Source organism: Schistocerca serialis, chromosome 1, assembly GCF_023864345.2.
Source record: "Schistocerca serialis cubense isolate TAMUIC-IGC-003099 chromosome 1, iqSchSeri2.2, whole genome shotgun sequence".
Classification (NCBI taxonomy): Eukaryota; Metazoa; Arthropoda; class Insecta; order Orthoptera; family Acrididae; genus Schistocerca; species Schistocerca serialis.
The window spans coordinates 438,814,760-438,839,644 of NC_064638.1; the positions used below are offsets into that span (position 1 = coordinate 438,814,760).

At 37.7% G+C, this 24,885-nt stretch overlaps 1 protein-coding gene across 1 annotated transcript in view; it reads left to right on the plus strand.

Annotated features, from left to right (window-relative positions):
- LOC126472697 (ubiquitin carboxyl-terminal hydrolase 34) overlaps nucleotides 1-24,885 on the plus strand; it is a 529,852-nt gene that overhangs the window by 85,334 nt on the left and 419,633 nt on the right. Inside the window, exons 11-15 of the mRNA XM_050099952.1 lie at nucleotides 1,435-1,574; nucleotides 2,973-3,147; nucleotides 11,584-11,742; nucleotides 15,209-15,353; nucleotides 18,596-18,745. Of these exons, the coding sequence (XP_049955909.1) occupies nucleotides 1,435-1,574; nucleotides 2,973-3,147; nucleotides 11,584-11,742; nucleotides 15,209-15,353; nucleotides 18,596-18,745 (769 nt within the window). The remainder of the gene's footprint in view (nucleotides 1-1,434; nucleotides 1,575-2,972; nucleotides 3,148-11,583; nucleotides 11,743-15,208; nucleotides 15,354-18,595; nucleotides 18,746-24,885) is intronic.

Sequence of the window (24,885 nt, forward strand, 5' to 3'; positions counted from 1 at the left end):
CCTTTCCTTTTCCACCTCCCCCCCCTGCCCCCCTCCCGCATTCCCTCTCTCCTCCACAGCCTCACAACACTGCACTTGATTGCCTTGTCTAATACCATCTAGTTCCTGCATATTTCACCAAGCAGCGCTAACTCCTTTCCTGTCAGATATACCCTGCTATCCCTCCCCTTTCCCACTGCACTCCAGATTGCAGCTTGCATTCAATGGGACACCGTTGCATTCTGGCCAGAGTGGCATGTCACATGTGTGGGAGGTTTACTTGCATGTGTAAATGTGTGTGGGTGTTTGTTATTTTCTGAAGAAGACTGGCAAAAAACTAAATATATAACAGCCATACAACTCAATGTGTCATATTTATGGTGAGTATCAATCTATCCTTTTCATAATGTTGTATATACTCCTACCTGCACAGTCAGTTTTTTAAACTACAGCTTCAAAAGTAATTTGGATACTTCATGTGTTTGTGGTATATGTATCAAGTAGAAGAGAGAAAAGAAGAAAAAATGTTATTTATGTAAGGAGTGGTTATTATGGCAAGTGGAGCTGTTCCAGCTTGCTACATTTCAGTGTGTCCAACAGATGGAGGGAAAGAAACAGTAAACAATTCTGGACGGAATACAAATGAGAATATTAATAAAGACTAGCAAAATGCAAGAGTGCCAGAAACTTTTATGAACCTTAAGGGCAGATTCCTCTGGTGTATCCCAAGCTGGGTATAGCAGGAGAATGGGTTAAAGGAATTTGTGCTGCAAGGAAAATCAGTGATTTTTGGCCAATAATTGGTGTCTTAAATTTTCTCGAGAGATACTTTAGCCAGGTGTAGAACGAGAATGAATTAGTGACCTTGGAAAAAAAACTGCTCACCAAGTGAAACCTTTATTCTGATAATCTGTTAGCTTTGCCAGTTCATTTGAAACTGAGAGAATCTTCGTATGTTGTAACAAAACGAGTCTTATTTTAGATTACATATTTTGTATTTGGCTTGACAGATGTCAGAGGCCAAAATTGTGATGTTTTGTTGCCATTTGGATTTATTTTGTAAATTAGTCATCAGTTAATGGTTTTGCGCTCTGTGACACAAGAATGTTGGCATTGGAAAGTATGTATAAAGATGTTGTTGTTGTTTGTGTTGGCCTTGTAGGAGGGAGAGAAATTCTTGAATATAACAAAAGTCACTGTGGTGTGGGGTATATGTTGCATGTCACATTAGTAGAGATATTTTGTTGTTACAGACATTCTTGTTTGGTGTGCATAAAGTTGATCTTGCTTCGTGGTTTGTCTGTCTGTTGTTGCCATTGATCTTACAAGAGAATTAGTTATCTCATTTTTTTAACTTTTATTTGTAGTTTTGATGGTTTCATTAAGTTAGTGCTATAATACATTGCAATACAAATTCTGCAATATTGCATTACTATCTTGCTGAAATGTTTTTAGATCAGGAGATGGAATACCAAGTAGTGGCCAAGAGGAAGATAGTGAAGTAGAACAATCAAAATCAGCTAATTCAAAGAGAAGGCGCAAGCTGATGAAGAGGCACTGTCGACACAGAGCAGCACCTCAACCAAAGGGACAAGGTTAGTTTTGTAATATATTATTTTCTTTGGTTTTGACAAAGATTCTTGTATTTTTGTGATCATGATCAACAAATTTATAAAAACAGCCATGTTTATTGATTTATCTTTGTTGCTCTTGCTTCAAATACTTTGTTTTATTTAGGTGGTAAGTTTTGACTGTAGGCATTCCTCTTCTCTCGCAAATATTGTTAGTATGGCAGTGGTAGAGCATTAGGTTCAAATGGCTCTGAGCACTATGCGACTTAACTTCTGAGGTCATCAGTCACCTAGAACTTAGAACTAATTAAACCTAACTAACCTAAGGACATCACACACATCCATGCCCGAGGCAGGATTTGAACCTGCGACCATAGCGGTCGCCCGGTTCCAGACTGTAGCGCCTAGAACAGCACGGCCACTCCGGCCGGCAGAGCATTAGGTTTGTGAGATATCAGGACTGGTGGAATCTGAATATCAGAGGCTCATTGTGAAAGGATGGATGGCATCCAAATAAGTGAATTTTTAAATTTAGGCTGTTGGGAGAGATTGTATGTGCTAAGTAGCATTCAAGGAACACAGTGCAGTGTTCTTATCCAGTGCACTTGCTGCCTCATCTAACCAGCATTCTACCACATTTTCTTCCCCCCCTCCCCCAACCCCTGTCCCTCTGCTCCATCCTGATATTTGTTGTTGGTGTGGTACCCATAAATGAGTTTTCAACAGCACTTTTTGAATACTGCTTACACTATGTACTCGTTAACACAAAGACTGATGTTGTACTCCTGTGTTTGGAGGTTAGTCTTACCCTGTGCAAATCTCATAATCTCTGCATAACTACTCCAATCTACATCCCTTTGAATCTACTTACTGCTTTCAGCCTTTGACTTTCTCTGCAATTTTTACCCTCCACAGGTCCTTCCATTGCCGAATTAATGTTTTTTGATGCCCCATAATTCCTTGGTCAAGTTCTGCCATAAAGCCCATACTTCTATGGTTCTATCTAGCATCTGTTAATTAACTTACGACCTATCTGTCTAACATTCAGCACTGAACACCTTCTATTCTTTTCTTGTTACCATCCCTTTTCCATAGGGTAATTTACATGGAAGTCTTACTATTACATACTGAAAGTATTCAGTGTGTCATTTTAGTCTGATTGGCCAGTTTCCCCTAGTTGCTGTTAATATCAAATGATGTATCTTTTACATCGATGATCCTGTGAAATAACTGCTGTAAAAGCTTAGTTACTGTATATTACTAGAAGTTATTTTGGTCATACTGCTGTTAAACAGAATGCACCTTGTGTGTTACTCTACATGCATTTGTTGTCAGGAGAATTAAAAATGACCCCGTTTTTTTTCCTTGTCAAATATTCTTTTTTTTCTTTCCATTATATGATTGAGTACTCTCATTCAACAGGAAATGAAGTGAAATGTACTGAGCTTACAGACGATGATGAAGAGGAAGAAGAAGATGATGAGGATGAAGAAGATGATGAACCGAAAGCTTCAGTCACTGAAAGTATAGTCAAAGACAAAGATCCAGTAGAGCAGTTAACGGAACCTGACCAGGAGGTTCCAAATGTACTGATGAGGTATGCTTCTAATGATAGAAATCTGTACAGCTCCACTATAAGACACTTTTGTCTGTCGAATTTATTCAAGGGTGACCGATTCAGTACGTGTTCATTGGTTATCCTATCTACCTATCTGATCTTGATCATTGTTCTGTAATGAACTCATTTCAAAAACTTCTATTGTCATCTTCTCTGTACCACGTATCTTCCACATTCCCCGTCATCAAAGGCTACACAGTAAATATTTTTAGAAAACACATACTAAAATTTAAATTTACATTCAGTGTTAAATATCTTTCTGGGTCATTCCATGCCAAGTGGTCTAGGGGCTCCCACATGACCCTCATGGATTTTGATGAAATTTTGTATGAACATTCTCACATGTTCTCAATGAACACTGGTAAAGTTTCAGATTCAGAAAGTCAATACTTTCGGAGATACAGTCACTTGTTTAAGACCATAGCACAGCTTTCTATAGTGCGTCCTTGAATTTTCAGCAACTTTGAGATATCTCTGTAAGTATTTGCATGAAAGAAACAAAACTTGGCCATCTTATACAATGTTTAGAGCTCTTTAAAGTAAAATATTACGAAAAGGATTTCTGAGCAATTTTCATATACACTCCTGGAAATAGAAAAAAGAACACATTGACACCGGTGTGTCAGACCCACCATACTTGCTCCAGATACTGCGAGAGGGCTGTACATGCAATGATCACACGCACGGCACAGCGGACACACCAGGAACCGCGGTGTTGGCCGTCGAATGGTGCTAGCTGCGCAGCATTTGTGCACCGCCGCCGTCAGTGTTAGCCAGTTTGCCGTGGCATACGGAGCTCCATCGCAGTCTTTAACACTGGTAGCATGCCGCGACAGCGTGGACGTGAACCGTAAGTGCAGTTGACGGACTTTGAGCGAGGGCGTATAGTGGGCATGCGGGAGGCCGGGTGGACGTACCGCCGAATTGCTCAACACGTGGGGCGTGAGGTCTCCACAGTACATCGATGTTGTCGCCAGTGGTCGGCGGAAGGTGCACGTGCCCGTCGACCTGGGACCGGACCGCAGCGACGCACGGATGCACGCCAAGACCGTAGGATCCTACGCAGTGCCGTAGGGGACCGCACCGCTACTTCCCAGCAAATTAGGGACACTGTTGCTCCTGGGGTATCGGCGAGGACCATTCGCAATTGTCTCCATGAAGCTGGGCTACGGTCCCGCACACCGTTAGGCCGTCTTCTGCTCACGCCCCAACATCGTGCAGCCCGCCTCCAGTGGTGTCGCGACAGGCATGAATGGAGGGACGAATGGAGACGTGTCGTCTTCAGCGATGAGAGTCGCTTCTGCCTTGGTGCCATTGATGGTTGTATGCGTGTTTGGCGCCGTGCAGGTGAGCGCCACAATCAGGACTGCATACGACCGAGGCACACAGGGTCAACACCCGGCATCATGGTGTGGGGAGCGATCTCCTACACTGGCCGTACACCACTGGTGATCGTCGAGGGACACTGAATAGTGCACGGTACATCCAAACCGTCATCGAACCCATCGTTCTACCATTCCTAGACCGGCAAGGGAACTTGCTGTTCCAACAGGACAATGCACGTCCGCATGTATCCCGTGCCATCCAACGTGCTCTAGAAGGTGTAAGTCAACTACCCTGGCCAGCAAGATCTCCGAATCTGTCCCCCATTGAGCATGTTTGGGACTGGATGAAGCGTCGTCTCACGCGGTCTGCACGTCCAGCACGAACGCTGGTCCAACTGAGGCGCCAGGTGGAAATGGCATGGCAAGCCGTTCCATAGGACTACATCCAGCATCTCTACGATCGTCTCCATGGGAGAATAGCAGCCTGCATTGCTGCGAAAGGTGGATATACACTGTACTAGTGCCGACATTGTGCATGCTCTGTTGCCTGTGTCTATGTGCCTGTGGTTCTGTCAGTGTGATCATGTGATGTATCTGACCCCAGGAATGTGTCAATAAAGTTTCTCCTTCCTGGGACAATGAATTCACGGTGTTCTTATTTCAATTTCCAGGAGTGTAGATAATTTGAAGCAAAGTTGGGTGAAAAAATAGCTGTTTAAAAAAAATGCAAACTTTAGTTTTTTATATCTCCAAAAGTAATTGTGGAATGTACATGAAACTTTGCACACCATAACTCACCAACACAAGGTCTTAGATTATAAAATTTCATTCTCCTATTGCTTTCCATTATTTCACAAATCTAGGGTAAAGTGCACGATTTTTCAAGAAGTGCTAAAAATGGGTATTTTTAGTCAAATTTTTCAAAAAAGTGTTTTCTCCAAACTCTTCTAAACTATGGTCATTAGAAAGAGCATATTTTAAACTATCTAGAAAAGTGGATTTGGTTTTGCAATGCAAGCATATAAGGCCCTAAAAAGTAGCATCATCAAAGAGGTGCACTGGAAGTTTGAACACATTTTTCTGGCACTCAAATTATACCTGAAATCTTTTATTTTGCCTTATACATGATTATTAATGTCTGGGATAAGTGAAATAAGAAGTCCTGATGAATAGGGCCTAGCTTAAGTCTGAATAGCAAAAGAATAAAAATAGAAACAATGTTATTTCTTAATTGTCACCTCCCCCCCCCCTCTCTCTCTCTCTCACACACACACACACACACACACACACACACACACACACACACACAAAATTATTATTAAGAATGAATGTAAATCATAGAATTTATTTGCATAATCATCTATTTATTAGTTGCCTGTTTAATGAACAACACCAGCTTACTGATGGAAAAGAAGTGTATAAAAGAGTTGCTATGGTCCATGGTGGCTTAACCACTGCTAGTTTCATTTCATCTGAGAAAATCAGCATTCCCGTTACCATGGGGGCCACGCCCGATAGCTTAGCAACAACAGCCACGGATGGGTTTCTTTACCACAGGATCCTAAGCCTGATAAGGGTTTCTTTACACAGGTTTCCAAGCCTAATAGTAAAATTATTTAAGTGCTCTGTGTAAAATTAGAAGACACTCTTGGGTTCCTTAGATTGTTTCCTCTAACCTATTTCAATTTTTGATATGCTACATTAATTTTCTAATGAATATAAAGAGGAATGGTGTATTGCCGGCCAGACGAATTTACTGATGGAGCTGGAATAACTGCAATAATGTGGTGTTCCGGAACCCAGCACTTGTCACTTCTTGATGGCCAATAAAATGAATTTGCTGGACCATGTGGATGCATAAAGTTTATTAATGCATCCCTTTGCTCTGTGGAGGTCTCACAGATATTCCCAATCCACCACACGTTTTCATAGAGGCATGCAACATATTGTCCTGGTTGGAGAGCAGACATTAATATGCCTCCTTCATTACTGTGACCTATTTTAGCTAGAAAAGATCAACGATCATTTGAAACTCTGCTGGCCTGAATTGTTGTTTCATGAATATGTAAACAGTGATGATTTTCTCTAGTGCATGTTAGTTTGTTCAAGTTTAAACCTCTCTTCTTGTGACACAATATTTTTTTCAATTTCATCTTTAGCGACGAAAACAAATTTAATTCCATTAATGTTTTCAGAGCAGAAGTGAAACAGATATAGGGGAGTAAGAATTTGTCCATTAAGTGGTCGTTGCAAGCTTGCTCTTGCTGCTAACCACTTTGTTGTACCTCCAATCCCATCACAAGGTGATTTCCCGTGACTAGTAGCAAAAAAATTCCATTCGGCTGTCATTCCAAAATCACTCTTATGATAGCACAAATTTAGGAAATTCTTGAAATTTTTATATTGAGCACTGGAGCCATCACTGAAATAATGAATGTGGGATATCTGTGCAAACCATGCTTTTATATATTTGATGAGCTCCTTGATAAAAACGTGAACTTTAATAGTGTAATGCTGCAAACAATCACTGATAATGCAAAAACTTAAGGATTCTACTGTCTCATTTTGACGAAAGTAGATAACGAATGGATGAATTGTTGCTTGACTATTGTCCCAGTGGAAGCCTTGCACAGCATCCTGAATGATAAAAGAATAATTTTCTGCAAAATCCATTAGGATAACAACTCTTCATCTTTCAGATGACACTTAAGGGCTTTAAGATGCGAGCTTTGATGCTTGGCAATGTAATGATGGCATGGCAGACTCCATATTTTATTTTTTACATCGTCAATAAATTCATCCACTACCATTTGCTTCGTGTCCAGTGTGGCCCGATCGGTATGTATCCATTGCTTAAACACAATAACTTCCTGTGGCTCATGATCTAGGAAATAGCTGGCAATTTCAGATGCTATAGCTTCGGGCCCGGGCACCTTTCACAGCGATGTAGCATGCACTGTTTAGAGTTCAAACTGCAAACTGCCTTGCTGAGAATCTCCTTATAATTTTCACGTATACCAACTCCGCTAAGCATAAGCTTAACATTTTGGTGAATTGCACAGATGCAAACTGCATGCATTCCGGCTGATCCTACTGTTACACACCATTTAGGTCTAAATTCACAAAACTTTGAGAACCCTATTTCTGGACCATTTATATTTATTATAGATAACATACGTTTCCCGTAAATTGCAAAGTAACAATCTTTTCTGAATGTATGTCTTTCTATCTAAAAGTCTAACTGAAATACTATCTTTTTTTCCAGGGCACGCCCTACTATACTCATCATCTTCAAAAAAATTTCACACTCTACTAGCAACTTATACTGGTAATTTCCTGCTTTGCCTATTTTCGGGAAGTGCCAGAATGCCCTTCTCTGCCTTAATCTTCCGAGCATTCTTCACCATTCTTTCGGACATGCCAAACTGACCTGCTGTTCGTCTGACTGTCCCAAGGTTAAAATTTGCATCTGTTCTTTATGAATTGCATTCTGCATCTTGGCTTTCAGTTCAGTTAGCAAATGTGCGTAGTCGGCACAGCTTCCACATTCCTTAATTTCACTAGCATCTTCAATTTGTCGGTTTACTCCCATTGCATTTACAATTCTGTTTTTAATCGCATTTTGAGCCTTTTGAGTTTTCTTCTTCACATATTGGGGCTTATCTCTGTAGCTTACTGTTCTCTTCAGGGTTGATATACCGATAGACAATAAGCTACTATTTAATTATTCTTTTGGTGTAAAGTCCTCATCAGAATGTGATCATGAGGCTGATAAAGCTTCATCCAAGTGTTTATTTAAGATTATTTAAGGTAGTCCTGCAAGCCAGACAAATTTTCTGACCTGGCTTTATGTTATTAACAAGCTGCTTCTTCAACATATCAGAAGCCTTATTAGCTGTTTCAGTATCAAGAGTGCGAATTCCTGCCTTAACATTATGATTCACCTTCCCAAAGGGGTTTGAAGCATTTTTTTTTTTTTTTAACCTCTCATATTGTGTCAATAACAGGGCTTCATGGTGTAGGCAAACTTGAGAGGTATTGTCCAGCTTTGCTTCAGAACGTCGGACCAACAACTCTTTTTCCTCATCACTAAAATCTGCAAACCATTTTAAAGCAGCTTTTTTGACAAAAAAAGTGACATGACACTTTGTTCCACTATCTCTTTGCCCAATTGAACAGGAAGGTATGCTGTTCCCTTTTGCATCCATCTCTAATCAGTAACTAAATAATGTATTTGGCCTCTAAGTGCAAATTATAATCTGCTTAAATTTCAGACAAATTGCTACTGAATGAAATTATACACAATGTATAATACCAATGAAAAAATCTAATAAGAGATATATGCTATAAAAGACACAATCAAAACAATTTTTTGTAAATTAGATTACAAACTTTGATGGTCTTACAAATCACTTAACAAGCAACACTCAGTCAAGAGAACCCACTCACTATGCTGCAAACACCCCACTGAAATACTGATTGTTCATACAAGGCTCACAATAATGAAACAATCTGATTGTTAAAGTAAATGTTGCCATTATATTTTCTATAAACAGTGAATCTTGTGAATTTTCTCTGTGAAACTAGTGGTTATGTATTTACCAAGGTAGTAAATGAGAAGAGTTGTATGCAGATGAACACTTAAGATAAAAGCAGAAGGGCTACTTCTCATAGTTTTCAAGTTTTTCTGACAGTCTCATTGCCTATTTGCCAGATATTTTTATTTCAATTACTCAAGGCACCAATAAACATTTATTAGGCATAATAAAAGGTTTCAGGTATAATTTGAGTGCCAGAAAAATGTGTTCAAACTTCCAGTGGACCTCTTTGATGATGCTACTTTTTAGGGCCTTATATGCTTGCATTGCAAAACCAAATCCACTTTTCTAGGTAGTTTAGAATATGCTCTTTCTAATGACCATAGTTTAGAAGAGTTTGGAGAAAACACTTTTTTGAAAAATTTGACTAAAATACCCATTTTTAGCACTTTTTGAAAAATCGTCAACTTTACCCTAGATTTGTGAAATAATGGAAAGCAATAGGAGAATGAAATTTTATATTCTAAGACCTTGTGTTGGTGAGTTATGGTGTGCAAAGTTTCATGTACATCCCACAATTACTTTTGGAGATATAAAAAACTAAAGTTCGCTTTTTTTAAACAGCTATGTTTTCGCCCAACTTTGCTTCAAATTATATATATGAAAATTGCTCAGAAATCCTTTTCTTGATATTTTACTTTAAAGAGCTCTAAAAGTTATACAAGATGGCCAAGTTTTGTTTCTTTCATGCAAATACTTACAGAGATATCTCGTCTCAAAGTTGCTGAAAATTCAAGGATGCACTATAGAAAGCTGTGCTATGGTCTTAAACAAGTGACTGTATCTCCGAAAGTATTGAATTTCTGAATCTGAAACTTTACCAGTGTTCATTGAGAACATGTGTGAATGTTCATACAAAATTTCATCAAACTCCATTATGGTCATGTGGGAACATTTCTCGATATTAGACCACTTGGCACGGAATGGCCCTTCTTTTTTTTAGAATAACTGTTCTTGCTACTGGCATCCTCCTTTTACATGCTGTTTACTACTCTTGGCATCTTCTCTTCCTAATCTAATTCTCTGAACGTAACCAGATTTAGTTTGATTTCAGTCCATTACACTTGTTTTCCTTTAATTGAGGGTCATCTCATAATTTCTTTTCAAGACACCATCTATCCAGTCGAGCTGATCTTTCCAGTTCTCTGCTCTCTCTAACAGAATTACTGCTTTATTGGAAAACCTTAAATGGTTCTTTCTTCTCCATTAACAATGCAGTGCAGAATATTATCTACCATACAGAACTGAAATCCAGTATAGAAACTTAAGAACTTGTGTTAGCACTAGGTTTGTTTGAATATTTTTTTCTCAGTGTAAATATTTCATTAATCTTGTATTGTATATTTACTTGCCATGTTAATTTCCTTCTTTTCATCTGCTCTGCCATTGTCTCCCTGACATCTCTCAATTAAACATGTCCACTATCCTTCCTGCCTTCCTTCCTCTGTTCACCCCCAACCTGCCCTCCCACACCTCCTATTGCCCCATACCTCAAGATCTTTTTCTCACACCACCACCACCTTCTCTTTGTGCTTCTTCTCCCTCACTACCTTCATTTGTGCCTTATGCTAGTGCTGATGATAGCACTCTCTCACTGTGCTATGGACCACCTTTCAGCAAATCACATTTCAATTATTGTAGTTTTCTCATTTGCTTTTTATTTCAACATATTACTTATAAATCTCATGGTTCATACATTGTGATTCACTTATCATCTTATAATTTTGTAATTTTCTTAAAAGTGTATGTAACAACATCCAATATCACTGACTTAACATAGGCTTAAGAAAGAGCTTACTCTGAAAAGGAGGTCAGGGTCCTGATTTGCAAAGTCACTTTTGAATTGTACTTCGTAAAATTTAATTCAATCAGTTTGTCCGCCAGTCAAGAGGTGTGCTGTAGCCATTTGTGTGATAATTTTTTGCCTTTGAAAGCATCTTTGCCCTCTTCAAAATTACTTCTAATAATTCTGAACAACTGTCAATAGCTGTTGGTCAGACAAAGGATATAAAAGTTTTACACAGTTTATTATATGAGATATATGCAAACTGCACTACACTTTTTTTATTTTTCCCATTTTGGCAGAGTATTGAGCTACGGTGTTGGTAAATTGATGATGTGCCTTTTAATAGTGTAGCTGCTCTGCAACTGAATTCAAGTCGAGGTGTTTCTGTTAGATCTGTTGAGTGTGAAGCTTCAAAATGGAGTTTGAAAAGTTACATTGGCCATTGATTGGCTGTAGGGAACTTAATGTTCATGAACCATATGTTGGCAGCTGAAGATTGGTCTGTCTCACAAACTGTTAAATCCTGACCTTACAGATGTTAGCAAGCCATTTGCTTCTGGCTGCACTTGTATTTTAACTTTTCAGAGGAAGGGTGAAAAATGCAGAGTATAATACCAACTTGGGATCAGTTGAATGTTTTGTATATTTGTGTGGAAGGGTTCGCTCATTTTAGCATTCTGAATAGCTGTTGTCACTGTTTTTCCAGAGACTGTGGACCAGATCTAGTTGAGATAATAGAAGATCATTCTCATGATAGCTCTCACGATTCAACTCAAGGTGCTGTGATGACAGAACTGGCCAGTCTTGTACAGGGATCACAGATTCATGACTGCCGTCCATATATGAGAAACTATCAGGCTCACAGGTATATTAAAATGGTATTGTGACTTGTAAATATGGGTATGTCTATTACTGAAATAAAAGAAACTGTAAATAGAAATCATGGAAAACTTGCTAATAAATCCTTATTACAAAGCTATTGTTGCTGACAGTTGAATGAATGATAATGTAACTACTCGTATGAGATTCTATTCCTGGCAAATTTATTTAATGATAGCATCATATCAGTTTGTTCCATTGACAACAATACTATTTTCAGGAATGTAGTTACAATTATATTCTTCATCATATTAAAATGAAAAATAACCAGAATAACCTCTTCAAAAACACTAGAAAAGTTAATGGTTATCCCTGTGTGCCACACTTGTTCATTGCACATGTGGTATGTTCCCCATGAGATGCTTCAAGAGCTCTGTTTCTGAATTCTGAAGAACGTGGTAGGAGGTCTATACGAGTCCTGGGTGGCAGCTGATAAGAGTGTAATTAACCAATCCTAATGCATCCCAGACACTATCAGTTACTTTCACATGTGGGAACTCCAATGATGTATCCATCTTATCATCTCGAAAAGTAATTTGAGAATTAATAATTTCACACTTTGAGACAGTGCAGTAGTGTCATTAAAGTTATTTTAGCTCATTTCTTTGTGTAATGGTTGTTCTACACTCACTTTGAACTGTATGCAGGGTATATATGCCCTGGGAAATCCAGGGAAAACCCAGTATTTTTTTCATCTGTGAGAAAACCAGGAAAAATTCTGAAATGTTTTAGAATTCCAGTAATTTTTCATTGTTTTAGTTTTCAATTAAAGTGATGTAATTTTGACTGGTAAGAATTGAAAAGTAACAAAGAATTTTACTTTAGCTTGTTACTGCAGAATAATATGCAGCAATAAAACGCCAAAATAAAACTTAAGTTGCAAAGAAAATGCTCCATTTACAACAACAAAACATAGTGTGCAAACAAACGTCTGCCGACAGCAAAATGTGTCAAAGTCTAAAGGACGAAGACTACGCAGTATTTCAAAACAACAAACTTCTTTCAATGAGCGTAATGTCACAGCTGTTCACATTTCTAAAAGGTCGTGGGAAAATGTTGCGAATGATGGTTTAAGAAGCATTTTTTTCAAAGTAAATTTCCTTTTACGCAAGATGAATTGTGTTATGTGTGAGAATGTGCAATGAATTTCTTAAATCACAGATCATTTGACTCTCATTCCAAACTTAAAACTTTGAGGAACAGCCACTTAGCAAAACTTCAGACCCATAAGGCCAGAAATTTATGTCATTATTTAAAATTTTATTGGCACATTTGTGTCTGATATATCTTGAAGGTTAACACATGCAAGAAAAGATCGATGTTATATGTGGAAGCTTAGCTTTTCCTGTAGTTAGACTCTATGTACATCAATTTAAACGGTTAACGTTTCCTATTTGTGTGTTCATGCTGTTTAACAGTGATGTTGCTAGGGCTGACTACGTATGCCCTACACCCTGTACATGCTGCTGCACATCAAAGATATTCCCAAAATACATTCCTTCCGCCCCCCTCCCCCCCTTTTGGGTTTTGTTACCTTAAGTGCCACATCATTCTGTACGGTGTATAAAATCTTTACAAATTGAAGGATTAATAAGTTTTCCAGGGAAAGTATACTGTCACATAAAATGCAAAAAGTATGTTTTTGCCTGGAAAAAAGTCTTTTTATTTGGGATTCCCGGGAAAAATCTGGAAACTTCTTTTCCTTTCCGCACATACACCGTGTGTATAATGTATAGTCAGAGTACCAATGGGGGTGACATGATGATCATGTTCACCTTATAGCTATCTAAAGTCCCTTTTACATGAGCAACTTTCTTATCTCGATTGACTACTTGAGAAAAGTGAGTCCACTGCAGTGCTCTGGTCTTTCATTCCTGTACTGGATCTTGTCTGTTTTTAGTAGTCATTTTCATTTACGTGTCAGTGCTGAAGTTGCATTTATTGTGAGAGCTGTCTTCTGTGTAGATCACATCTGAATGGTGAAAGTGAGATTATGGGGGACTATCCTTTCACAGAGAGAGGAAAAAAAAAGAAAGAAAAAGAAATGAAAATCTAGTAACAAAGTGTAGGAATGAGCAATGATACTAGATTTTATTAATAACCATAGCAGAATTAGTAGTGCAAGTTTTTGTCAACGATTGTGTGGTAAGTTCTTTAAAAGGATACTTATTTGCTGGAGAAAATATATCTTGTAAACACATCAGACAATATTTAGAATGTAGTAAATTGTACCTTTTTGCGCTATCCTTTATTTCTTGCTTATTGTCAAATAACATGAAAAAATAACATTAAAAATTGCTTTTCCCATAAAATAATTCTGACTCTTCTGCTGTTAAAATAATTTTCATTAAAACAAGTTTTTCTGTGTGCGTTCTTATTTATGAATAGTGTAGGCTTTTTCTCTGCAAAAGATAAATACTGCTTTGGTTTCAGATTTTTCATCTCTCTTGTTGAAGAACACTAGTAGGAAAAAATACCTGGACCTTATATAACTTTTCAGTGTGTTATTTGGGGGAGGAACAACAACAACAACAACAACATGGCAAAGATTAAGAAGTAACAAAAGCACAAAATCCATTTCTGTAACATGCGTGAGCTTGGACAGGTATAGGTTAACTTCTAATGTTAGCAGACACCACCATAGTCCCTTGTTTCTGTACATGTGCAGTATGCAGCATACTCCGAAATTTAGACCCCCACACTCGGAACAATCTCTAGAATATTGACACCATACACACACATGCATCACGACCAGTTGCTGATACATACAAAAGCACAAAAGGTGCAAGCATTTCGAGTAGTCGATTGTGACCATCCGGTGCACGTGTAAAACAGGCTTAAAAAAACAAAAATAGTCTGCAAGTTGTTTTAAAATATAAATGACCTGAACTAAAGTAAATAAATAATTTACACAAAATTTAAGTCAAATACATATTTTTAAGAGCATGAGAGGTATGTTGCTGATGAGAATGTGTGCCTCTGGTGAACAGGGCAGGAAGTAGTCCTGTACAGATAAGCTATACAGTTGGAGATCAGTGCCACATAGCCCATTTATTCAGCGTGTGCAAATTGTTTGAACAAGTACAGCTGCACAGATGAAGACCCAGATTCAAATGAAGTGAAACATTTTACAGGAAAATTGTTTATAACATAAATTTGAAATCAGTTTTCTGTTGCTTACATGACAAAATAATAACTATAATTACAATAATTAGTACTGTGTACTACCATACCAGACGCAGGAGTAAGAGCTGAGAAAAACTGTGTCTGAATTACAGTTATTTTAACTTTTCTTTTTCTGTCCTTAGGCAAGTGATGAAGGGCAGAAAAATCGTATCACAGACAGAATGTCCTTAAAATCTTTTATGATTAATTATGATTTTCCTGTCATCAAAAACCATGCTATGTTCTCTCACTTATCCTGCTTTGTGCACATAACTAATATGTTACAGGGAGCTTATGGACGAAATGATGAGTGGTGAAGAAGGTAGCTATTCATCAAGGATGAGCAATAAATCAGAAAAGAACATGGCAGACTTTGAAGGGGAAGAATCTCCATGTGAAGATGAACTCGTACAATTGGCAGCTCAGGCACAGGTAGGGTGTTATACAGAAAGGTATCTGCATCTAGTACTAGGTAATACATTTTGGAGAGAAGTAACATTCTAGCAAAGAACATTCCTTCAAGAATGTTATGTAAGAATTTCTTGTATCACAGCATTACTACTGACACTGCAATTTTATTTTTGCATTTGACTGAAGTACAACACTTCCTGGTTAAGGAAAAGGAACACTTTTGAATAGTAATAGTCTGATCTACTGAAGTGTGAGTATTTAGGTTGTTAGTGCAATGTAGGTAGGGAGGGGGGGGGGGGGGGGGGGGAGTGAGAGAGAGAGAGAGAGAGAGAGAGAGAGAGAGAGAGAGAGAGAGAGAGAGAGTGTGTGTTTGTACGTTCAACAAGATTATTTTAAATGGGAAAAAAAATCTTCAAGGAAACTGTAACACAATAGTGAATTAGTTTCTGAAAATCACAGGAGCAGTGCAGTGCCTTTGATGCAAATCAACATTGTACTGTGTTGAGATTTTGGTGAGAGAAATGCGAGAATGAAAAAGGTGATACTGAATATTTTGGAATCAAAGATGCCTTACTTAGAAACTAAAGAGGAGTTTCTTTCAGTTTAGGGCTGTGATGAAAGAAACTGTTTGAGATAGTACAAGAAAGCTGCATGCAGTCAGTCTGAAGGAAACCAGCTGTAGACTACCTTTTTATCTCTTGAAAGACAGGGATGTTGTGAGCTGTTACTAAGATGATACTCTCATAAGTTAAGTAACTGGAAGTAAGTTATCTTAATAGATTGAATGTCACACTAACAGTAACTGGAAGTGAGTTATATTGATAGACTGAATGTCACACTATCATGAACTTAATATTATTCATATATTTGTTGGAGTGCACAAGCACAATTTGCATTTATTTCCAAAGCAGTGCAGCACAATCTGAAAGCTTAGTTGTTTGTTATAATTCACTTTTTGCACCAGATTTCCTTTCTTTTCTTTCTCTCAGAACTCTTTCTTCTTCCCCCCCCCCCCTCCCTCCTCCTCCTCCTCCTCCTCCTCCTCCTCCTCCTCCTCCTCGACCACCAGCAGCACCACCACCCTCCTTCTGTTTCTACTTCTTTTGGTGCTATATCCACTCTCAAAGAATTCTCACTATTAGTAGTTTATGGAGAAAGGGGTAATAGTTGACCGCAATTGTTTCCTACCAGGTGACTGCACAAGCATTGTATAATAAAACTGTACTGAATGTCAGTCTTAACTAAAAAAGCAATGAGAAATGACATATGTTAAGGGGATGCATTGATTGTTTACATTTTCTTTCTGTGAAACCATATCATCTTTTCTTTTTGCGTATCTTTAGCTTCTGAAAAGAAGTCTTTGCTTCCAAAAGCAGAAAATTGAGTTTCATCCTTTTCTCATTGCTCTCAGCCCAATTGAGAGTCCTATTTTAGGTAAGTACAACCATTAGTATGTGCTTTAGGTCCTTGCTTTCAGTTAGGTGATTGTGGTCACAGACACAGTTTATCAGGTTTGATGATTAGTGATTGTTGTTAACTGTATAAATTATTGTTATCATTTCATCATTTTTGCTTAAGAATGAAGAGTATTAGTTTCTTTTATTGATATGCTGTAAGAACTCATAGATACTACAGAGTTTGGATTTGTAACTTTTGTAGAGTAGGTTTCCTCTTCCATCTGGTTGAAAGACAGATAGATTTTATAGGCATATCATTTGAATTTTGTAGGAAAAAGGTTGCAGTCTTTTCATTTTTTATTGGCATGCTGGCTGAAATATGCCTGTTGTTTGTATGTAAATAGACTAGTACCTTGCTTGATACTTTATATCCTTCGCCCCATATAGTGAATTTTTTTTGTAACATTTGCATATAAAACTGATGGCTGCCCAGTGACAAATTAGAATCATAAATTTCATTTATTGATCTTGCTGTCAGATTGGACCAAACCTGCTGTTTTTGAACAAAATTGGAAGGAGATGGCAGCCACATCACTAGAGCAAATAAAAATTACACCATGTCCCATGTAAGCTTAAATATAGGTAAGTGGTTTTCTGTGTGACTGATATCTTATAATAAAGGTGTTACACAGTGGCAAGTTCAAAATATGATATGCGGGTATAAAGGTGATTTTATGCTTTCTGTGTGTAACAGTGCCTCATGTGAGGTTAAGTTCAAAATATTTGGTTTCATCTTTGGAAAATATATCTGCGATTCACAGCTATCTTCTGTAATCTGTCCTGAGCTGAGAGCAGAAGGCATTAACATTTCCTCATTCCAAGTAAAAGGAGTGAAGAATTGCCTGATGGTGCAGGGCATTCGTTACAGATCTTAATCCCAACATTCCCAGATACTTTGTTCACACTGTCTGTAAGGAGCCCTCCTCCGTGTCTCATTATACATACATATTGACAAACATAACCTTTTCATAGAAAGAAATTACTTTGACCTACCAGCATTTGGCAACATAGCTGCAAAGACACACAATAAAGTTTTAACAGTGGCAGACATAACTTAAAAGGTCTTCAAAAAAGTGTAACTCACTGAACATTAATATGAAGCAGATCTCCTGCCATTTATACATCAGAAATGAAAATATTGCTGAGGGTCTGTAATGCAAAATGTCACATCATATTTTACTCTGATATGGTTAAAAAAAATGCATATTGTGATACAAGCTACATATTGCAACAGTGATTCTCCTTTCCATTGTTCATTATCAGCAGTGTTAAAGTTCATTTTATCCTCAGTTATGTATTTCTATCTTCATTCTTTTATCTGTAGGGAAGTCCATTAAAGTTCAAACTTTAGATGCTCTGTGTTGCAATTATTTTCGTGAAAACATACACCAGCATGCTGCATTCTAAAAAATTAGTATCCGGAAAGAAAAAAAAGACCTCTAGGTGAGATAGGGTCACATGTCAATCATCAAATTGCATGAAATGTAGATTGGATGAACAGTCTAAGAAATTCTTGGCATTTGAAGACTATATTGGCAAATAGACAATAAGAAATCAGTGTGACAAAATGTTTGTTCTTCAAAGGTGTTGGTAAAAATGTTCTTAAAATCAGTTTTGAAAGGAGAAAAGAAAAGGAACTGTATACCATCACCAAAGTAAATTGTAATTGCATAATGTTGTTAAGTTCTGTTCACTTTATTTTATAGATTTAAAAACACTTGAAATCGAACTCCATAATTTGTTAGAAGTTGCTATCCTAATTATTGTGTTTTATTTTATTAAGATAATTTTTGTTATTGAGAGCAGGCTCACACATTACCTGTGCAGCACATGGCATTCCACTCTCGCTTTCACACGCCAAAGATGATGCGGGCAGAGGGTACTCATATTAAGATGGATGCAGTGTGCAAGCCAGGAAATACTTTACTGTGGGATCTCATCCAGGATGATAAAATTGTGAGTTTTGTTTGATGGTTCCTTTCATTATTTTTTCTGCATTTAATTGTTTTATTTACTGTATAATCACATTTGTCACACTGTGTTGATACTTGTATACGTTGTGTAACTGCAGGAAAAGTAGCAGATACTAGATAGAACATCAGCATCAAAAATCTGTCATGTAAAAATACTGTTCAGTGACAAATTAAGTCTGTTCCTCATTCAGGCCAGCCTACATGTAGTCTTGTTACAGTATTATGAAAAGGATAGTTGTTACTCACCATATAACGGGGATGCTGAGTCACAGATAGGCACAACAAGAAGAAAGTCAGAAACTAAGCTTTTGGGCAACAAGACCTTCATCAGAAATAGACCCCCCCCACACACACACACTCACACACACACACACACACACACACACACACACACACACACACACACACACACACACACACACACACACGCTTTCTCACTCACTCACTTACACACACTCCCCCACTCCCACTACTGTGATGTCTGGCTGGTGAGGTCACACTGCGGTCTTATCACTGAAGATATTATCTCATCTGAGTTCATTTTATTCTTAGCCAATAAAAATCAGAGCATGTGTATGTTTTTGTGTTAAAACCTTACTGATTTCTCGATTAGGATAAATCAGTTGCAGGATTTGCTTAGAAAATACATTAGAATAGTTACTCTGTCAGAATGTTGTGCTATTTGGATGAAACAAATTACTGCAAAACTTGTTGCTTGTATTCTAACATGAACTAGTGTATTTTTCATTTTACTTTTTCTTTGGCATGTATGTTCAAGAATAAAAATATTGCTTCATTTTTTAAAAATTTTGTACTCACTTTTTGCATTGTCAGACGGGGAATTTTATAGACATACTGTAACTGAGGACAGCATGCCAGGAGCAAATCGCTCGTCATTTCAATGTTAACCAACAATGTACAAGCATTTATTTTGATGTACAGAATCTTTTGCTCCCATCTAAATACCTCTGTTAGTTGCACACAATAGGATAAAAGATTAGCATGAGCTCTGAAATACTGAGTCTTGGAAAATATCGACAAAGTTCAGTGGACTCTTATCTTCATGCTAGTGCAAATCAAAATCATTGTCAATAAAATAGCCAAGTATCATGAAGTCATCTTTAAGAAATCCACCTGAGAGCATGTAGTATACATCAATGAGTGGAGACAAGTCAGGCCAAGGTGGTCCACGGTAGTCAGTAAATCTGCTGCTGTTGTTACCCACGTGACGTGGTGCCAACAACTGTCTCTCTCCATGCTGCCCCTAATGACATCACTAGATGTATGTGTAATTAAATTTACTTGTACATCAATACATGTGGTGGGATTCCAAGAGTTACATCATTTAAAAATTGTTGTTAACTACAGGAAGTCCTGTAATTACTCACGGGTCAGTTCAGCTGACTTTCAACAAAAAGATAATGTATTAAATATGTGGGAAAAGCAAATATTAGACTAGTATAACAATGAGAATATCAGTTTTTGACAATATAATGTAATTGGATAGATAAGAAAATCTACCCACTGTGTGATGGCAGAAAACAAACACACACACACACAAACACAAAGTATGTCTTAATCTTGAATGAAGTTGCTTATAAAACTATCATCTAAATAGTGTTGACCCATCTGGAATTGCTCCCAAGTTAGAGTAATGAAGGAGGCAGAAGATCTAGAGAAGAGTGATGTGGTTCACAATGGAATATCTTAGTCTGCAAAAGAATGATACGAATCGTTGAACAATCTCCTGTGGGGACACTCTAAAACTAAAAAGTTATGAGATCCATCATAGGAAGAAGGGCAGCATCACTCATAAATTTTTAAAGTTTTTGTTGCAGATTGATTTCAGCTACTGTGTTGCTATCTTCAGTGCAGGTACATCCAAGTCGTGATGACTCATCACAAATAAAAACACATGTGGCACCAAATTGACACTACAGTTAAATGATGAGCCATCATGACTTAGATCTAACTGCACTGCAGATAGTTATGCATTACCTGTAGTCGATCTGCAATAAATATTAAAAATTTACTTCTGATGCTGCCCTTCCTCCTGTCTTGGATCTCATTAATACAATCATGGAGAATGCTATTCCTGATGGAAACAAACTTGAATAAAAAAATTATGGTTCTCATAAAGACTGACTCTTAAAATTCTAAGAAGATACATTCCAAAAACTTCAAAAATCTTTTATGTCCAGCCCACACACTTCATGATACGATATGATAATAAATGACTATGATGATAAAATTAGAGAATATTGACCTTTCATGGAAGCACACAATGTTGTTCTCTCCTGCAAATGTAGTAGGAAAACAATATGATATTTTACACACACTTTGCCACATGCTGCCCTTTGGCTTGCAAAGTACAAACCTAATGTAATAGATCATAGTGTGTCAGAATGTTCTTGAAGCATGCATAACGGCATTGTGTGCATACCCTCTGTCAACTTGCTTGCCAAGGAGTTAAAACTCTGTAGTCAAATTGATAAAATTAATTGGAACTAGGTGCAGCATTAGACATAGAAATTTGTGTTTGTGAGCAAATTAAAGAAATGACTGGGTTCAATGTCTTCTCCAGGTGAAAGCCACTATCCTAATTAAAGGGGACATCATACGTGAAATTCGTTGAAATTTGACAATTTCTGTTTTCTACTCCATAATGTACTTTGGATTTTCCTGAACATTTTGGTATACAATACATTAAAATCAGACAATTGTGAGACGTTCAAATAATATTTTGAATGTTGACATGTGACTGTAAAATTTCGCAGCTATGCATATACTGTCACAGTTGAGCAGTCATATCTTGGGAACTACACAGTCTAGAAAGCTGTGAATTGCTTTGTTTTGTGCCCACTGTTACATCTCAGAAATTGGCTTTACGAATAAACAAATTAGTCCTTTGTTTCTGATACTAGTTTTCATTGAAAGTAGTGTGATTATTGGCTATTTTTGTAGTAAGCTAACTTCTGTTGCTTTTTATACATAAATAAAATGACTAAGCATAAAAGTATCTTCAAGAAAGGCAAATTTGTGGCTAACAGATATGTGAGACCTGCGTTTTCTTCTGAAGTACTTGAAAACACGTGTGCTAGCAGTGAAGGATTATGTTTCTGAAGTGGCCACGCCCCCTAGTGCATTGAAAAGGAAAGTAACTTTAGAAACGGATGACAGTGGTAAAACTAATGAGACTATGGACAATGTCGTCATTGATCTATCAGGAAAAGAATGGGAACACGTCTGTGTAACCTAAAAACCAAGCTGGGTAACAAAACTGTCTGATGGCAAGACAATGAAATGTGCTGAAGACTAACGGCCAAATTAATTGGTGAATTACAGGAATATTATGGGAAGGCCATTAGAGATGACTGTGACAATTTAGAGAAGATGAAAAGAGCTGTGTGGAGCACTTTCTTTCATCTAATATCGACTGATGAAAAGCCATGTCGTACTTTGTGTCCACCAAACACTTGGTGTAAACATAGGTAGGCTGAATTTTCTGGCATCCTGCATGAATTTACACATGAACATTCTCTTACTTTGGCAGTAATGGAGGCAATCAAACCTATTTACAGAGATTTGGCAAATTCTAAGTTACTAAAGAAGTGTTTATATGGGAAAACCCAGAATGTGAATGAGTCCTTCAATAATGTTGTGTGGTGCCGTGTGCCTAAAAATGTATTTGTTGGCGTTATGACTCTAAAGTTTGCAGTGTCTAATGCTGTAATAGCTGTTAATGGTGGGAACTGTGAAACACTTCAGGTTCTGGAGAAGTTAGGGATAAGATTTGGACAGAACACAGCTAAAGGACTGCGGGAACTGGATGAGCTTCATGTACATGAATCAGAGTTAGCTGCTCAGCAAATGCCAAAAGAACAAGAAAGAAAAGGAGGCGGCAAGCAGTGGGCTGTTGTGACAAAGAAGAGACAGCCTATGGCCCAGGGAAATTCTAGTGCATAAAAGACGCAGAAATTTAAGTCTGTATAAGAATTTGTAATAAAAAATTTTAATCCTCAGTACCTCTGAACTATATTTTTTGCAATAAATGACCCGGTTTCTAAAAAAGTATTGGTGGTAGAGACATGAAATTTTCACAGCATGCCAAGTGTAAGATTCACCACACATGAAACTAGAATAATTAAAATATCCTGAGTTGTTTTGTTTTTATGTTCATTTATTTACAAAATTCTGTCAAAAATTGAGTGTTTGAGGGGGGAAAAAAGGATAACATGCCCCACAATACAATTTTAGTAATAATTCTAGTTCAGTGTATCTATAAAAGTGCATTAAGTAATTATGGAAAATTGTAAGTTAGTGTCTTAAAAAGTTTCCAGAATAATGGGTCACAAAATTCGATAATTTAAGATTGGCGGCATAAGACGTACAATGTCTCCTTAATGAACTCTTTTGACAAATGTATTTTTACGAATTCTGTAACAATAGAATCCCAAAAGGATCACCTAATCTAAAGATTTTTGTGCTAGAGTAATCCATGAGCTGTCTCACAGAAATGCAATGCTCAGCTGTGGCTGACATACTACACTGCGAAAGATGGTGACATTGCCCACATAGTACTAGGGACAGATAGTTGGCTGAAACCAGATGTAAACAGTAATGAAATTCTAAACTCAGATTGGAATGTATACCACAGAGACAGGCTGGACAGTGAATGGGGAGGTGTGTTTATAGCGATAAAAAGTGCAATAGTATCGAAGGAAATTGATGGAGATCCGAAATGTGAAATAATTTGGGTGAAGGTCACGGTTAAAGCAGGCTCAAACATGGCTGTAGGATGTCTCTGTAGGCCCCTGGCTCAGCAGCTGTTGTGGCAGAGCACCTGAAGGCAAATTTGGAAAGTATTTCGAGTAATTTCCCGACCATGTTACAGTTCTGGGTGGAGATTTTAATTTACCAGATATAGAGTGGGAGACTCAAACGTTTATAATGGGTGGCAGGGACAAAGAATCCAGTGAAATTTTTTTAAGTGCATTATCTGAAAACTACCTTGAGCAGTTAAACAGAGAACCGACTCGTGGTGATAACATATTAGACCTTCTGGTGACAAACAGACGCGAACTATTTGAAACAGTTAACACAGAACAGGGAATCAGTGATCATAAAGCGGTTACTGCATCGATGATTTCAGCCATAAATAGAAATATTAAAAAAGGTAGGAAGATTTTTCTGTTTAGCAAAAGTGACAATAAGCGGATTTCAGAGTACTTGATGGCTCAACACAAAAGTTTTGTCTCAAGTACAGATACTGTTGTGGATCAGTGGACAAAGTTCAAAACCATCTTACAATATGCATTAGATGAGCATGTGCCAAGCAAGATCGTAAGAGATGGAAAAGTGCCACCGTGGTACAACAACAGAGTTAGAAAATTGCTGCGGAAGCAAAGGGAACTTCACAGCAAACATAAACATAGCCAAAGCCTTGCATACAAACAAAAATTACGCGAAGCGAAGTGTAGTGTGAGGAGGGCTATGTGAGAGACGTTCAATGAATTTGAAAGTAAAGTTCTATGTGCTGACTTTGCAGAAAATCCTAAGAAATTTTGGTCTTATTTCAAAGCGGTAGGTGGATCAAAACAAAATGTCCAGACACTCTGTGACCAAAATGGTACTGAAACAGAGGATGACAGACTAAAGGCCGAAACACTAAATGTCTTTTTCCAAAGCTGTTTCTCAGAGGAAGACTGCACTGTAATTCCTTCTCTAGATTGTCGCACAGATGACTAAATGGTAGATATCAAAGTAGATGACAGAGGGATTGAAAAACAATTAAAATTGCTCAAAAGATGAAAGGCTGCTGGACCTGATGGGTTACCAGTTCGATTTTACACAGAGTACGCGAAGGAACTTGCCCCCTTCTTGTAGCGGTGTACCGTAGGTCTCTAGAAGAGCGTAGAGTTCCAAAGGATTGGAAAGGGCACAGGTCATCCCCGTTTCAAGAAGGGACATCAAACAGATGTGCAGAACTATAGATCTATATCTCTAATGTCGATCAGTTGTAGAATTTTGGAGCACGTATTGTGTTCGAGTATAATGACTTTTCTGGAGACTAGAAATCTACTCTGTAGGAATCAGCATGGGTTTCGGAAAAGACGATCGTGT